This window comes from Myotis daubentonii, chromosome 15, assembly GCF_963259705.1.
Source record: "Myotis daubentonii chromosome 15, mMyoDau2.1, whole genome shotgun sequence".
Classification (NCBI taxonomy): domain Eukaryota; kingdom Metazoa; phylum Chordata; class Mammalia; order Chiroptera; family Vespertilionidae; genus Myotis; species Myotis daubentonii.
Genome location: NC_081854.1, coordinates 12,698,533 through 12,715,294, shown reverse-complemented (window position 1 = coordinate 12,715,294; position 16,762 = coordinate 12,698,533). Strand labels below are relative to the sequence as shown.

Here is a 16,762-nt window from a genome sequence, read left to right as displayed (position 1 = left end):
TGTTCGCTATGACGTGCACTGACCACCAGGGGGCAGATGCTCAATGCAGGAGTTGCCCCCAGCTTGAGCCAGGGCCCAGCAAGTGGGCAGTGCCAGGCTGGCCAAGGCAGGTGCCAGCAGAGCCCCCCCCCGCCCCCCCCCCCCCCCCCCCCGCCGGTCATCCTACAGATCAGCTCTGATTGCTGGCCAGGCATAGGGAACCCTACCTATGCATGAATTTCGTGCATTGGGCCTCTAGTTATATATATTGTTATGGTAGTAAATACTCCAATGGATTCTGTATCAGTCTTGGATCAATCAGAAAAACAGAACTAGATGCAGATATATATGTGTGTGTGTGTATGTTTGTATATGTATGTATGTATGTATGTATACATACATACATATACATACTAGAGGCCTGATGCATGAAATTCGTGCAAGAGTAGGCCTTCCTTCCCCTGGCTGCTGGCGCGGGCTTCCCTTGGGCACCTGGGACCCGGCTTCCCTCACAGAGTGAGGCCCCGCCCACCTGCCACAGCCTGCTGGTTGGTGGCCTGGGTCTCCCTGTGCGGGCCAATCATGGGGCGATGGCCGGGCCCCTGAACCAATCACATCGCACCCTCCTTAGCTGGCTTGGCGCCAGTGGGTGTCATAGCATGGTTCCGGATGGTCATTCTGCTGTTTGGCCGTTCGGTTGATTTGCATATTACGCTTTTCTTATATAGGATATAATAAGATTTAATGCAAGGCACTGGCTTATGTGATTGTGGGGCTGGCCAGACAAGTTCAAATTTCATAGGCAGGCCGTCTGGAAGGTAGGCTGGCATTCTCGGGCATGGGCTGAAGTTGCTGTCCGCGGGCAGATTTCTTTTCCAGGAAACCTTAAGTCCTGACTCCTGACTGAATGAGGCCCAGCCAGATGATATAGGATAATCTCCCATATTCAAAGCCAACTGATCACAGACTTTAATCACATCTACAAAATATCTTTGCAGCAACACTGAGATTAGTGTTTGGATGACTAGCAGACTGTCGCCTAGCCACGTTGACAATCAGACTAGCCACCCCAGCTTCAAACCACATTTGCAATGACATCCAAGTCAGCTTCCCCATTAGAAAGGTCAGGTCCCTGACGGTCGGGACGTTTGCCTGTTTTGTTCAGTGCCGTATGCCCAGCAAACAGAACAGTGCCTGGCACACAGTAGGTGCTCGGTAAATGTGATGTTGGATGAGTAATGACACCACCTTCCCCTTCTATGTCAGATGTGGAGACATCTGGAATCCTTCTGCTCTTGACCTCGCAGGAGTGTGGCAGCGTTTCTGAGATGCCCTTTGCCGCACAAGGCTGCCTCTTGAGGGACAGTGAGGTGTGGGGATCCATCCTTGTTTCTGCCACTTACACCGAAATCGCTGTGCCTTGGGCAACGTGTCTGCAAAATGGGGGTGCAACTCCCCTTCTTGTTTGCCTCACTGGGTCATTGGGGGGATCAAGTGGGGGAAAGGATGTGAAAGGACCTTGAAAAGCATGAGCACAAGAGGATGAAGTTCATGTGCTCGTGCGCGTGTCCTGCACACCCTGGGCTCCGTCCTGCCTGGATCTTTGTCCAGGCCCCTAGAATGCCCTCCCTTCTATTCTTTTTGCCAGCGCCTTTTATCCTGTCGGAGTTTGACTAAGTTTTACTTCCTCCAGGACATCCTCCCGATCTCCACCAGGTTGGATACTTTTGCCTAAAATTCAGCTTTGCCTCAAGTGTGTTTCTGTCAAATGAATCAACACCCGTGTGCTTGGGAGGTGGGGTTGCCTAGTGGTTCATGAGGCCGGGAGTCATGCTTCCATCTCATTTGCTCACCTGTCATGTGGGGCTTGCGACAATAGCCCACCTGTGCTGGCTGACAGTTGTATCCCAGGCACTCCACGCTCAGCTCGTTAAAGGCCGACCACAACCATAACCTACTGTGAAGCAGGTTCTGTCATCATCGTAGGTTTTATTTTCACTTCTGCCTTACAGGTGAGGAAACACAGGTGCAGAGAGGGTAAGTAACTTGCCCAAGTTCCCCACAGGCTAGGTAGAGCTGGAACTTGAATCCATTCGGCCTGGCTCCAGAGCCTGGGCTCCGGACTTTTATGATAACTGCCTCTCAAGTCTCTCATGATGATAATAAAGACATCATCATAGCTGCCTGTTGGAGCAGCCCTAGGCTCCGGGCTGGGGGGGGAGGGTTCGGGGGGCGGGGAGAGCACAGGGAGTGGGGTCATGGGGTGCTGGGCCTCGCTGGTGCTCAGCACATAATATCTATTGTCAGGTTTGCTCTTCATGCAGTGCAGGATGTGGCTGTGTGTCCCCACCCTGGGATGCTGGGGACCTCACCCCATTTCTGCCAGGCCTGCTGAGCAGGTGAGGGTGGGGCAGCATAGGGAAGTGGGACGGAGAGAGACAGGAATGAAACTATATATTTACGTCATTTCCCACATTACAGGGGCTGAAGCAGTGTGTGGGGGGGGGGGCGCTGGGGGGGGGGGGGGATGCCCTGCCTCCAGCATCCTGCTCATGAAGAGGCCAGAGGGGCTGTCTATGGGGAGAGGCAGAGGGGTCCTCCCAGGGTGCCCACCAGCAGAGGAATTATGAGGAGCAGAGCCAGGAAGTGCGGTGCCAGGGGAGGCGCGGTGGCCGAAGCGATGGTGAAGGGCTGGGTCACGGAGCCCCCATTGCACAGGGGCCCCTCACAGCAGAAGCCCTGGAGGTCGATGTCTGTCCAGGGGCTGGTGGTGCCCAAGATGGTGCAGGAGGGCCGGTGGCAGGTTCTGATGTACACAGGGACTGAGAAATTGTCTGGGGGAGGCGTGCGGGGGGGGCGGGGAAATGGCAGTGAGGAGGGGTCAGAACTGAGCCAGGGCCACAAGTGGGTCCACAAACTTATTCCCAGTCTCCCTCCTTAGACCAGGGCCACGCCTCCCTCCTCAGACCGGGCCACGCCCCCTCCTTAGACCAGGGCCACGCCTCCCTCCTCAGACAGGGCCACGCCCCCTCCTTAGACCAGGGCCACGCCCCCTCCTTAGACCAGGGCCACGCCTCCCCCCTCAGGCCAGGGCCACGCCTCCCTCCTCAGACCGGGCCACGCCTCCCTCCGCAGACCAGGGCCACGCCTCCCTCCTTAGGCCAGGGCCACGCCCCCCTCCTTAGACCAGGGCCACGCCCCCCTCCACCAGGCGCCTTCTCTCTCCGAGGGGAGCCACAGCTCTTCCTTAGGGCCCGGCCTCCCCGTCTGGCTACCGGCGCCTCTACCCTCCGGCCTGCCCTGCCTCCAGCGCCCTACCCGCCCAGCCTCTCACCAACGCTCATTTCGCCATTGCCCTGGAAGCAGACGCTCTGGTCCTGGTGGCACTGGACCCGTCGGGACTTCCTCGGGGTGCAGTCCTCCGGGCGGGTGCCCACGCAGGCGTAGCACTCGGTGCCGCTGAGCGTGGGCGGGTTGGGCGCTGGAAGAGAGCGTGCATACGCCCTTGGGTGATGGTTCCCCCGCGGTCGTACGGGTCGCGCACCGCACCAGGGCGCCCGCCTCGCCAGATGTGGAGGGAGAGCCAGGGAACCTGCAGGAGGCGCCCGCGGGGCCCCGCCCCGCCCCGGCCCCAGCCCCGCCCCCGCCCGTCCTCCCTCACCTGGGCTCAGGTTGGGGATGGTGTCGTGGCTCATGAGCTCAGCGTTACACCAGTCGGTCTGGCAGCCGCGAATCACCGAGTAGTCCGGTGGCAGCGCGTCCTCGCTGGACTGCATCTCGCCCACGGACGGGCCGGTCCAGCAGCCCTTCTGCACCAGGGTCACCGAGGAGCGGTACCCTGCAGGGGGGAGGGGTGGGCCCGGTGCGCTGCTTCTTCCCCGCCTTCCTCCCCGCCCCCTCTTCTTCCTGTCCCTCCGCTCCCCACCTGTCCCTCTCCAGCCTCAAGTCTCCCCCTCTGCTCCTCCCTCTCACCTTCCTTCTCCTCCTACCCTTCCATCCCCGCCTCCCTCCCGTTCAAACTCCACTTCCCCGGCCGCCTCTTCCCCTAACCCTTCCCCTCTCCTGTCCTCACCAACCCTCTCCTCCCCGGGTCTGCTCTCCCTGCCCTCCGCCACCTTCCCGCCCCTCTCCTCCCACTCCTCCTTCTGGCTCCCTGTGGCCTCCTCCTCCTTCCCCCACCGACGCCCTCATCCACGCTTCTCATCTCTTCCCTTTCCTCCACCTCCCACTCCTTCCTGATCCCGCCCCTTTTCTTCCACACAATTCCTCCAACCCTTCGGCTCCTCTCCTCCCTCCCAAATCTCTCACCCTTGTCCTGGCTCCCCACCCCGTTTTTCTTTTTTCTTTTTGCCACTTCCTTGCCCCTCACCAGTGTCCAGCGACAAGACAGCCTCAGAGCATCCATAGGAACAGGAGACGTTGGCGAGTTTCATGGCACTGAGGTCAAAGGGCCCGAAGTAGACGTGTTGAAAGCTGTAGCATTGCAGTGCCTGGGACACTGAGGGGAGGAGCAGGGGTGGGTGAGAGGCGCAGGCCGGGGATGCCTGTCCCGGGCACTCGGGACTCCACCCTGCACCTGACCGCCACACCTCAGGCTGTTCTCTGAGGGGAGACAGGCTCTGCTGTCACCACTGGTCATGGCTGTTCTGCCCAGAGCCAGACTAAAGGCCTGAGACAGCACCTGCCAGTCCAGTTCTCACCCCCCACCCCCAGGCTGTTCCAGGTCTGGACTCTCCCGGGAACCTCGCTAAGACTTAAATAGGAGATGATTCACTCCCGCTCTGCCTGTCCCTCTCCCAGCTGCACTCGTGAGTTCAGTTGCACGTAAAGGCCGCTGATGGAGAGCAGATGCGCCAGCCCAGCAGCGGGATGGGTGACCTTGAACGACACATCCACAGCCAGCCCCAGGATACGCACACAGAGCCCTTAACCACTGACACAAACGCAAAGGAACAAGACTGACAGGCTCTTGCAAACCTCACCGACGGGCACAGAGTATCCTGAAGGCATCCATTCACCCGCAAAACAACAACCTAGGCCAAGGCATAACACCTCACACACGCAAAATCCTACTCACACACAGAAAGACGTGTGGCTATGGAACCAATAACCCCACACAGAAACCCGGGAGCACAGGAAGTCACACATAAGTAGAGAGACCACAATTATGTGGAGTCAGAGGTACATGAAAAAGATCCACGAAAGCGTACACTTTAAAGTCATAGGTACAAGACACATGGAGTCATGAGACAGAGAGAGGTACACAGAGCGACACACACACACACATGTACACAGAGAAAAAATGCAGGCCTGCCGATCACATAAATACAAAGAGAGACATGGATGCACAAAATTATACATTAAACAGTGGAGTAAGAGATATACATACCATAAAAGCATTTGTTCAAACACCCAGGCATCAAAACCTGACACAGAGGAACACACACAAGCACAGAGACCCACGGGACATGGCGACACACTGACACACACACTGCCTGCCGCCCGGGGAGGAGCACACCCACATCAGCTGTGCAGACAGAGCCTCCTGCCCACCGCTCCAACTCCTTGTCTTTGTAGCCACTTCAGTCCCTGTTCTTACCCAAATTAGGGGAAGGGGTTGCCTGAGAATGAGGCCAAGGTTCCCTGACAGTTTTGTAAAGAGTACCCACGGCTCCCCGGAGTGCCCTGGAGTGGGGTCATGGGCAAGGAGGATGAGAAAGGCTGAAGTGGCAGGAAGACATATGGAGAAAATGACTGAGAGGGGAAGAGAAATGAAGAGGACACAGTCTCCAGGCCTCTCCATGACCAAGACCCAGGAGTCCAGGCCCCAGCCCCTCCCTCCTCCCTCAGACCCAGGAGTCCAGACCCCAGCCCCTCCTTCCTCCCTCAGACCCAAGAGTCCAGACCTCCAGCCCCCTCCTCCCTCAGACCCAGGAGTCCAGGCCCCAGCCCCTCCTCCCTCAGACCCAGGAGTCCAGACCCCAGCCCCTCCTCCCTCAGACCCAGGAGTCCAGACCCCAGCCCCTCCTCCCTCAGACCCAGGAGTCCAGGCGCCCACCAGGCCCTTCTTGTCAGTGGACTCAGCAGTCTGGCTACCTGTCAGGCAGAGAACAGACCCATAGAGGCAGAGCAGGATGGCTCTGGGGGCTCCCATTGCCAGGTCGTGGAGCTCAGTGGAGACACCGTGGACAGCTCCTCCTGCTCTGATTTCTGCTGGGCTGGTTCTCCCTGCCTTGCTCCAGGCATCCCAGCTCCCCGGCCTGGCAGGATTCCTCCACCCCCGCCCTCCCTCTCTAGGGCTGGTCTCCTCCTAGACATTCATGGTGGGGCCACGATGACTCCTGGGCACTCTTTTCCTGGGGGTGTGGACTCTGGGGGATGTATAAATTGAGGGGGAGGGGGAGAGGAAGAGGGAGAGGAAGAGGGAGAGGGAGAGGGAGAGGGAGAGGGAGAGGGAGAGGGAGAGGGAGAGGGAGAGGGAGAGGGAGAGGGAGAGGGAGAGGGAGAGGGAGAGGGAGAGGGAGAGGGAGAGGGAGAGGGAGAGGGAGAGACCCAGAGTCACACATGGGATGTAGAAAGACAATGTGGACAGATGTAAAGGTAAACGGGGGATGACACCCTGACGAACAGGACATGCCCACAGAAGGCATTTAATAAATGTTTATTAGATTATTAAATGCATGAATTTTAAAAACTGGATGAGATAGAGACACAGGCAGACAACCAGAGGGACACTCTGTCCCCCAAGGACACAGACAGACCCATGTGACATCAGACATAAGGCCAATGGGGACATGCAGGTGGGTGTCCCTGCAGGCAGTCGGAGATGGGGCCCCTTCTCCCCGCTTGGAGGAGCTGCCTGCAGGCTTCACATCCACTCTCTGTGCTGTGCAGGGCGGGCACCGGGCACGTGCAGAGACCTAGGGTCACGGGCCCACGGGTGGATGGGACAGAGCTGACATAATGGCGGTGACCAGGACAGCCTTACCCATCCCCCGAGCTTGACTACATTTTACACAGGTTTCTTCCTGACTATGTACAGGCCCCCGACCTTCCTTAGAGCATTTACTTCAGAAAACTTGTCATGTCAAATTCTTTGTCTGCCGAAACCGGTTTGGCTCAGTGGATAGAGCGTTGGCCTGCGGACTGAAGGGTCCCGGGTTCGATTCCGGTCAAGGGCATGTACCTGAGTTGTGGGCACTTCCCCAGTGGGGGATGTGCAGGAGGCAGCTGATCGATGTTCCTCTCTCATCGATGTTTCTAACTCTCTATCTCTCTCCCTTCCTCTCTGTAAAAACATCAATAAAATATATTAAAAAAAAAAAAAAAAATTCTTTGTCTGTCCCTTTGAAATGTAGGTAAATCTTCTCCCAGCTTCTTTTTTTCAAAATTTAAATTCTATATTATTTAAAGTATTACACAAGTCTCCTTTTCCCCCATTGACCTCATCCTGGCCACCCCCATCCCCAGCACATGCCCTCACCCCACACCCCCACTGTGTCCACTGGTTATGCTCATATGCATGCATACAAGTCCTTTGGTTGATCTCTTCCCTTCTCACCCAACCTTCCCCCCCCTTCCTTCATAGGTTGGACAATCTGTTCGATGCTTCTATGACTCTGGTTCTATTTTTGTTTATCAGTTTATGTTGTTCATTATATTCCACAAATGAGTGAGATCATGTGATGTTTATCTTTCTCTAACTGGCTTATTTCACTTAGCATAATGCTCTCCAGGTCCATCCATGCTGCTGCAAATGGTAAGAGTTCCTTCTTTTTTATAGAGGCGTACTATTCTATTGTGTAGATGTACCACAGTTTTCTAATCCACTCATCTGCTGATGGGCACTTAGGCAGTTTCCAAATCTTAGCTATGGTGAATTGTGCTATGAACATAGGGGTGCATATATCCTTTCTGACTGGTGTTTCTGTTTTCTTGGGATATATTTCTAGTTCTCCCAGCCTCTTGCCAGTTTTACTCTCAGGAATGCCTTTCTCAGGAACCTGGGAGCCACCCCTTTGAAATGTCCTCATCAAGGAAGATAGCAGCCCTGTCTCCCAGCTCCATGGGAGGGCAGGAGCTGAATGTGAATAAGTGACAATTAGCAAGCACAGGTGCCTAATGACAGAGACAAACATCTGACTCAGGAATGATGCAGCGTGCTGGACACGTCCCATGGACCAAGCTCCCTCTGCTCATCCTCTAGCAACTTCCCTTCCAGGACTGGAAACCCTTCCCACCTTTTGTTTCCATGGATTGAGCTCAGTCTCTCACCCCGATTGCCATGTCTTAAATAAAGTCTCCTGGGCCTGTTTAACTTTGTTCGGGGAAAGTTTTCTTTGACAGGGGACCCCCAGGAATTATGGACACTCACCAGGGCTCTGGACGCTCACAGGCATAGCCTCCCGCACTCCCATCTTGCCAAAACCCCACCCCTCCCATTAGGCACCACTTCCCCCAAACTGTTTTGCATCCAAATTATTATTCCTGTTTCTCCTGTCCCTGCCCCAGGCTCTCTGTCCGGGGCTGGCCACACCGGTGCGGATGGAGCCAAGACCCCTGGGAGTGGAGGCTGCCCCAGGAAGGAGGCTGGGTTCTCAGAAGCCCTAGTGGAGCTTTGGAGGTGTCCACAGTGGTTCCTGATCCACAGGTTGAGGCTGGAAGGGTCGGCAGAGCAGCTCATTCTTGGGTGTGAGTATGTGTGTGTGTGTGTGTGTGTGTGTGTGTGTGTGTGTGTGTGTGAGTGTGTGCGTGTGTGTGTGTGTGTGGCTGGGCATGTGTGATCTTCAATCTGGTAACCTCCAGATGTTTCAGAGGCTGTGAGATGTCAGGTAGAAAGCTCCCCGTGGCAGGTAATCAAGTGGAGACCCAGTGATCTAGTCTAAGATGTGCAGGGTCCTGGCATCGAAAGAGGGCCATACAACAGGAGCTCCCAGCTCCCTATGAACCCAGAGTTGTTGCTGGTTTTTTTGGTAGACACTTTTTAGTAATTAAACTTTTAAAAAATATTTTTTTTATTGATTTCAGAGAGGAAGTGAGAGATAGGAACATCAATGATGAGAGAGAACCATTGATTGGCTGCCTCCTGCACACCCCACATGGGGGACTGAGCCTGCAACCCAGGCATGTGCCCTGACCGGGAATCGAACCGTGACCTCCAGGTTCTTAGGTTGATGCTCAACCACTGACCCACGCTAAACTTTAGAAATTAATGAAGAGATTGGGGGAAAGTGAGGATGTTTTGTCATAGCCATTAAGGTGCTTTTTAAAAGACTTTTTACTGTAGCTACGTTCAAGCACACAGAAACATACAGGAAATAGCATACATACAGGAAATAGCATACTTCCACGTGGACTCATCTTGTGTTATTCTGTCCCCCTTTGGCGCTCATGAGGGCACTGAATTGGGTTCCTGCATTATTTTGCAAAAAATATTACTTTCACTTAAAACATTATTTAAAAGTAGGAGATTTTCACCTTGGCCGGGTAGCCCAGATAGTGTCGTCCCATATGCCAAGGTTGCGGGCTTGATCCCGTCAGGGCACATACAAGAATCAACCAATTGCCGAAACCGGTTTGGCTCAGTGGCTAGAGCGTCGGCCTGCAGACTGAAAGGTCCCAGGTTCGATTCCGGTCAAGGGCATGTACCTGGGTTACGGGCACTTCCCCAGTGGGGGATGTGCAGGAGGCAGCTGATCGATGTTTCTCTCTCATCAATGTTTCTAACTCTCTATCTCTCTCCCTTCTCTCTGTAAAAAATCAATAAAATATATTTTTAAAAAAGAATCAACCAATTATGCATAAATATGGAACAAATCTCTCTCTTTCAATAAATGAAAAAATTTTAAGAAGTAGATGATTTTCAAAGTGTAAATTTGGCTTATGTTCTAAGATCCAAATCTTTACGAATGCCATGAACAGTTTCTTTTTTTTTTTAAATATATTTTATTAATTTTTTACAGAGAGGAAGGGAGAGAGATAGAGAGTTAGAAACATCGATGAGAGAGAAACATCGATCAGCTGCCTCCTGCACATCTCCCACTGGGGATGTGCCTGCAACCCAGGTACATGCCCTTGACCGGAATTGAACCTGGGACCCTTCAGTCCGCAGGCCAACGCTCTATCCACTGAGCCAAACCGGTTCCGGCGCATGAACAGTTTCTTAAAGGGTGTTGCTGCAACCTCAAATGAATTCTTAGCTAACTTTCTCTTTGCACATTGAACAGTTTCAACTTTATTTTTGATAGATGTCTTTTCAGTATATTCCAACATTTATTAGGAGCTGAAGAGTAGGTGCAGAGCTTGAATGATATGCAAACATTCAGTGGCATGGAAAGGAATTGTGGCCGCATTCATCGTTATCCAGTTTAACGAGTGTGCAGACCAAGGGTTTGCTCCTCCAGGAAGAGTGAAGGAGGCAAGTTAGGAGGTTTTGCCTGGAGTCTCATCCCCAGAACCAACCACCTATTGGAGCAGGTCTGGCTGTCCTCAACTGCCTGGTGTTGAGTGTCCAAACGGGTCTGTTTGAATGCCTTCGAATTCTCTCAAGGATCGTCTGTCGTATTCCAGAAGCTTCCACTTTTATGAATACCTCACCTCTCAAATGATTTCCCCCCAAGATTTAGTTTGTGTAATCAGGTTCCTAAATGTGTACATCATCTGTCTCCAGTTATACCATCTACTGGACAAATCCCCAAAGTTTACACATAGGAATAGGTGCAACCTGGAAATCTGTCCACTAGCAATACTTGTTAACTGACCTTTAACTACAAACAGGCTTTGTGCCCAAATAATTGAGAAACACTTAGCATTCTTTACCTTATTTGAAATAAGTCCATTCATTAATCAAACATGCAATATTGTAATGAGTTGTGTTTTTCATTTTATGTGACCGCCTAGATGATGCCTGATGTTCATTGCTGCCAATCTTTATGTTCTGCATAAATGTTCTCCCACACTTACCACGAAGGTGGACTTTTCTTCTGGAACTCTGGTCACTGCCTTGCCAAAACAGAAGTGTGTATATCGTGCACCAATATTTTCTTTTGTTATTTCATATAAACCCTGCCTTTTTCAGATCAGATCTTAAGTTCTTTACAGTTCAGTAGTGTTCAGTATATTCCTATTGTGCAACCAACCTCTAGAACTTTTCCATCCTGCAAAACTGAAATTGCAGATCTGTTGAAAAACAACTTCTCATACTCCCTCCCCCCAGCCCCTGGCAACTATCCTAGAGACCTAAGTGGAATTATACAGTATTTATCTTTTTAATGACTGGCTCATTTCATTTAGCATAATGTCTTCAAAGTTCATCCATGTTGTAGCATGTGCCAGAATTTCCTTCCCTTTAAAGGTTGGATAATATTCCATTGAATGGATATACCACATTTTGTTTGTCCATGCATCCATTAATGTAACATGCGTTGCTCTCACTTCTTGGCTATTGTGAATAATGTGCAGTGAACATGGGTGTAAAAATGTCTGTTCAGGGCTTTGCTTTTTCAGATCCTAACTTTGCTAATATTTGCTAAGATAATGATAACATTGCACCCTATTGAGGTTGTGTCCCTTACCTTCTTATTTTCAAACTAGGGGCCCGGTGCATGAAATTCGTGCACTGGGGGGGGGGTGTCCGCTCAGCCCAGCCTACACCCTCTCCAATCTGGGATCCCTCTCACAATCCTGGACCGCTGGCTCCTAATTGCTCACCTGCCTGCCTGCCTGGTCGCCCCTAACTGCCTCTGCATGCTGGCCTGGTTGCTCCTAAATGCCCCTCCCCCACTGGCCTGGTCACCCCTTACTGCCCCCCCTGCTGGCCTGGTTGCCCCCAACTGCCCCCCTCTGCTGACCTGGTTGCCCCCAACTGCCACCCCATCAGCCTAGTCACCCCTCACTGCCCCCCTGCCAGCCTAATCGCCCCCAACTACTCCCCCGCAGGCCTGGTTGCCCCTCACGCCCCCCTCTGCTGGCCTGGTCGCCCCACGCAGCCTGCTGTTCAGTCATTTGGTCGTCCCTCACTAACCCCCCTGCCAGCCTGGTCACCCATGCAGCCTGCTGTCCAGTCTTTTGGTCATCCCTCACTAACCCCCCTGCTGGCCTGGTCGTAGGCAGCCATGTTGTGAGGGCATGTGGGTTAATTTGCATATTACCTCTTTATTATATAGGGTATGTGATCAAAGCTGCCAATCTGTGTGTGGCTCACTGGGAGGCAGGGCCGACATGGACATTAGTGCTCAGGATTGTGGGGGGAAAGAGAAGGAAGCAGGACTGGGCAGAGGGAGAATGTGTGCTGTGATTCAGTCCCAAAGGGCCCAGTCCACCCCAGGGGGAGCTCTGGCCTGAGGGTCTGCCGCTGAGGCAGTGCCCAACAGGGTCCAGATGAGAGAAGCACGTCCTTCATTTCTGAACAGATCTTGGTGGCAAACCACAGCACCCACTACCCTCTACTCATTCTCTTTCTCACTATTTTTTTCCATGTCCACAGACTGAAATAAAGATTGACTACAGGATCCTAGCTCAGGGGTGGGCAAACTTTTTGACTCAAGGGCCACAATGGGTTCTTAAACTCGACCGGAGGGCTGGAACAAAAGCATGGATGGAGTGTTTGTGTGAACTAATATAAATTCAAAGTAAACATCATTACATAAAAGGGTATGGTCTTTTTTTTAATTTTTTTTTAGTTTTATTCATTTCAAATGGGCCGTAGTTTGTCCACGGCTGTCCTAGCTGGTGAAATACAGTTACCCCAATCTGATAATTTATTCCCCAGGTGGGAGAATTTGGTGAAACATTTCTGTCTATAATTATAGGCTTTTGGAAGTTCAATGTTCTTATTTAAAGTGAATCATTTTGAGAGTTTAAATTTGAGTCAAATATCCAAATCTTCAAAATTTAAGAGTTTAACTTTAAGAGTCTAATATTCAAATCAGATAGCGGGGTAACTAGATTGGCAAAAAGCATATTTAGCCCTGGCCAGTGTGGCTCAGTTGGTTGGGCGTGGCCCCATGTACCAAAGGGTTGCCGGTTTGATTTCGGTCAGGGAATGCCCACCCAGGTTTCCGTCTCCATCTCCGCTGGGGGGCGTGCAGGAAGGAAGCAGATTGATGTTTCGCACATCGATGTTTCTCTCTCTCTTCCTCTTTCTCTAAAAATCAATAAAAAATATATTAAGCATATTTACTGAAAGGCTTCTTCATTTATCTCTCTCTCAGTCATTTCTTGAAAATGTTTCCTGGTGGCTTACATGGAAGTGGGAGGTAAATTCAAGCCAATCATTAACACATCTGGATTCATCTACCTGACAGCTGTGGAAAGTCCTCCCCCACCTTATTTTCCTCAAAAGCTTATTCAATTATCTAGTTAGTTTTATTTATTTATTTATAAATATATTTTATTGATTTTTTACAGAGAGAAAGGGAGAGAGAGAGAGAGTTAGAAACATCGATGAGAGAGAAACATCCATCAGCTGCCTCCTGCACATCTCCTCCTGGGGATGTGCCCGCAACCCAGGTACATCCCCTTGACCGGAATCGAACCTGGGACCTTTCAGTCCGCAGGCCGACGCTCTATCCACTGAGCCAAACCGGTTTCAGCTATCTAGTTAGTTTTATAATAGTTTTTCATTTTCTGATCCTAACGATCTATCCTTCTTGGTAAATGTAAAATAGGCTGGATGTTTTATTTTAGAATTTTAACATCTTAAAATAATATGTAGGTAAGTCATTACATTTTAATTTAATTTTTTAAACATTTAAAAAACATTTTTATTGATTTTAGAGAGGGAGGGAGGAGAGAAACATTGATGAGAGCAAGACATCTTCAGGCTGCCTCCTGCACACCCCCTCCTGGGAATTGAAAGCCCAAAAACCCTGGCATGTACCCTGACCAGGAATGGAACCGGTGACCTCTTGGCAAATGGGCTGACACTCAATCAACTGAGCCACACCAGCCAGGCAATAGTTAATTTTTATACTGCTGGAAAAATTTAAAGCAACAATAAACAACTACTATAAAATATAATTAACAGGCTATTGTGTAATACTCTCTAATTTCCCCCCACCCCTGCTCTCTGTGAGTTACTAATGGTAACAGTATATTAGTTATTACACAGCGATGTGTGCCAAGTGAGAGGACATGTGAATTTAAGTTTAGAATTCACTAGGTCTGGTCTGTTTCAGTAAATAACTAGCAGATAATATGAACTGCAATATGAAACCTTGAATGCAGCCAGTGCACAGATACCAATTGGGATAAAAAAGAAAAAAAAAGAAAAAAGAAAAACGATGCTCTGTGTCAGGTGGAAGAGCAGGACCTTGTTTAGAAGCACCGGCCATTTTATTTACATTATTATTATTATTATTATTATTATTATTATTATTATTATTAATCCCTACCTGAGGATATGCTTATTGATTTTAGAGAGAAGGGAATGGATAGAGAGAATGAGAGAGAGAGAGAGGGAGAGAGAGAGAGAGGTGAGAGAGAACACTGATTGGTTTCCTTCCGTCCAGACCACCTCGGTATGTGCCCTGACCAGAAATCGAACCCGAAACCTTTCGGTATAAAGGACAATGCTCCAACCAAATGAGCGCACAGCCAGGGAGAAGCACAGGCTATTTTAGATGACATGCGATCAACAATGTGTTCCCGTTTTCACACTGAATTCTCCTTGGTCAGTGGAAGAGGAACGGGAGCTACCAACCCTATTGAAATAGGGCACTTTACTGCCATCTGCTGGAACACGTTGCAATAAACTAGAAATCCCTGCAGTCAGCGAACGAGTAACACACTACACACAAATATATATATTTTTAATTGTTTCCAAAATAATAGAAATGCCTGTGATGTGACTGGCACCTCCTTAGGTATAGTGCTCTTGTGCAGTGCCAACACGAACAACTGTGCATGGTGGCTGTGGAAAGCCTCACACAGATACGGGGGGAGGATTGGCTCATGACGAAGAGGAAGGCAGAGGCTTCTAGGAAGAGGCCCATAGCCAGGAGCAGCAGAACCTGGGAATTAGGAATGGGTTTTGGGACCCTCGTGCCTGGGGTAAGGGCTGGCAAATCAGGCTGGCAGGTGTTTTTGGAAGGTCATCAAATGTGGGCCAGGAGAGCCCCTCACTCATCTGCGAGGCACTGCATTCACCGTGTCCTTAGAGAACCCCCCGCCCCTCCCTGAGCTTCCTCTGCACCTGGTGGGTGTGAGGGAGGCAGGAGCTGTGCACTCTGGGAGCCCTGCCCTTTTTGACCAGCCAGGTTTCTGAGAACTAGAGACTGGGGTCTCCAGGATGGGTCAGGATGGGGAGTGCAGGGATCATGTGCTATCACTGTAGGAGCAGAGATGGCTGAACTTCAGGGGTCTTGGCCGTGTTCTGGCCACAGTGGTGTAGCCTCTGCACCGGTGGGCTGGGGGACTCTGGGATCTCAGCTAAATGCCGGGAAGAACATTCAGGAGGGTCTCTCTTGACCCATAACCCACCACCTCTTGAATACGCCGAGTTCCCTCTACATCCCAAACTTCTGTCTTTTCCAAGGATTTCCATTGCCTGCCCCTTCTCAACCCTCCCATCTCTCTCACATTTGCATCCTAGATTTCTCTCATTTCTCTCCCCTATCCCCATCCCAGGCACATCCTTTCCACCCTACTTCTCTTTTCCTTCTAGAACCATTTTTCCCACCCTCTCTTCCACACCCACCCATTTTCTTCCATCTCTTTCTCTTTGCTTCCCCCAACTTCCAACTCTTTCCAAGCTGTCCTTACAGTTCCCCTCACTTTCCCTTAGCCTCTTTTCCTCTCCCCCCTCGTGTCCTAACCCTTCTTTCCCGGGTCCATTCCACTCCCCCATCCACCTCGGGTTGCCAGATCAAACATAAGATGCTAATTTAAATGCAAATTTCTGGTAAACAACAGATAGCTTGTACTATAAGTATGTCTCAAATATTTTATGGTGCATACTAAAAGATTATTTGTTGTTTATCTGAAATTAAAGTTTGTATTAAGTCACTTGTGTTTTTATTTTGCTCAATCTGGCAACTGTACTATTGTCTCTCCCCTACCTCCCTGCCCACGTTCACTCCACCCAGGCTGGTCTTCTTAGAGATTCTGAAACCCTTAGGCAGGCAGTCCAGTGCCCCCCCCACTGCATCCAACTTAGCTCCTCACCACCACTCTGGGCCTCCTCACAACCCAGTAGAGCAGTGATGGCGAACCTTTTGAGCTCGGCGTGTCAGCATTTTGAAAAACCCTAACTTAATTCTGGTGCCATGTCACATATAGAAATTTTTTGATCTTTGCAACCATAGTAAAAAAAAAAGACATATTTTTGATATTTATTTTATATATTTAAATGCCATTTAACAAAGAAAAATCAACCAAAAAAATGAGTTCGCGTGTCACCTGACTCGCGTGTCATAGGTTCGCCATCACTGCAGTAGAGCGTTATCAGCAGGCCATGCAGGAACTTACAGGACATGCACAGCTCTATAGTCAGTGTTACTTTTGATAGGCACCTGGGCACATTCATTGTTATATGGTTTATTTCATTGATTTATTTGTTTATCCTTAGATCTTTACCACCCTGACTTGATTACTGTAGCTTTTGAATAAGCCTTGAAATAGAGTGGAATAGTCCTCCTCCTTTTCCTTCAAGATCATCATGGCTATTCCAGGTCCCTGCCACATAAATTTTGAAATCAACTTGTCAACTTCTACTTAAAAAAGTCTGCTGGGATTTTTATTGGGATTTTGTTGAATCAATAGGTACATTTGGAGAGCATTGACA

General features: G+C 50.5%; 1 protein-coding gene across 2 annotated transcripts; it reads right to left on the bottom strand.

Moving 5' to 3' along the window:
* Positions 1 to 1,816: 1,816 nt before the first annotated feature.
* On the bottom strand, positions 1,817 to 6,255 carry LYPD5 (LY6/PLAUR domain containing 5). 2 transcript variants are annotated; one of them, XM_059666281.1, is made up of 5 exons: positions 6,076 to 6,255; positions 4,349 to 4,477; positions 3,641 to 3,817; positions 3,314 to 3,460; positions 1,817 to 2,813 (listed from the first exon to the last, which is right to left on the bottom strand). In XM_059666281.1, exons 1-5 carry the CDS (start codon positions 6,131 to 6,133, stop codon positions 2,554 to 2,556), a joined length of 771 nt encoding a protein of 256 aa, XP_059522264.1. In that variant the 5' UTR covers positions 6,134 to 6,255; the 3' UTR covers positions 1,817 to 2,553. The 2 variants fall into 2 exon arrangements, with proteins under 2 accessions (XP_059522264.1, XP_059522265.1); XM_059666282.1 differs by lacking the exon at positions 6,076 to 6,255 and adding an exon at positions 5,369 to 5,438.
* Positions 6,256 to 16,762: the final 10,507 nt, after the last annotated feature.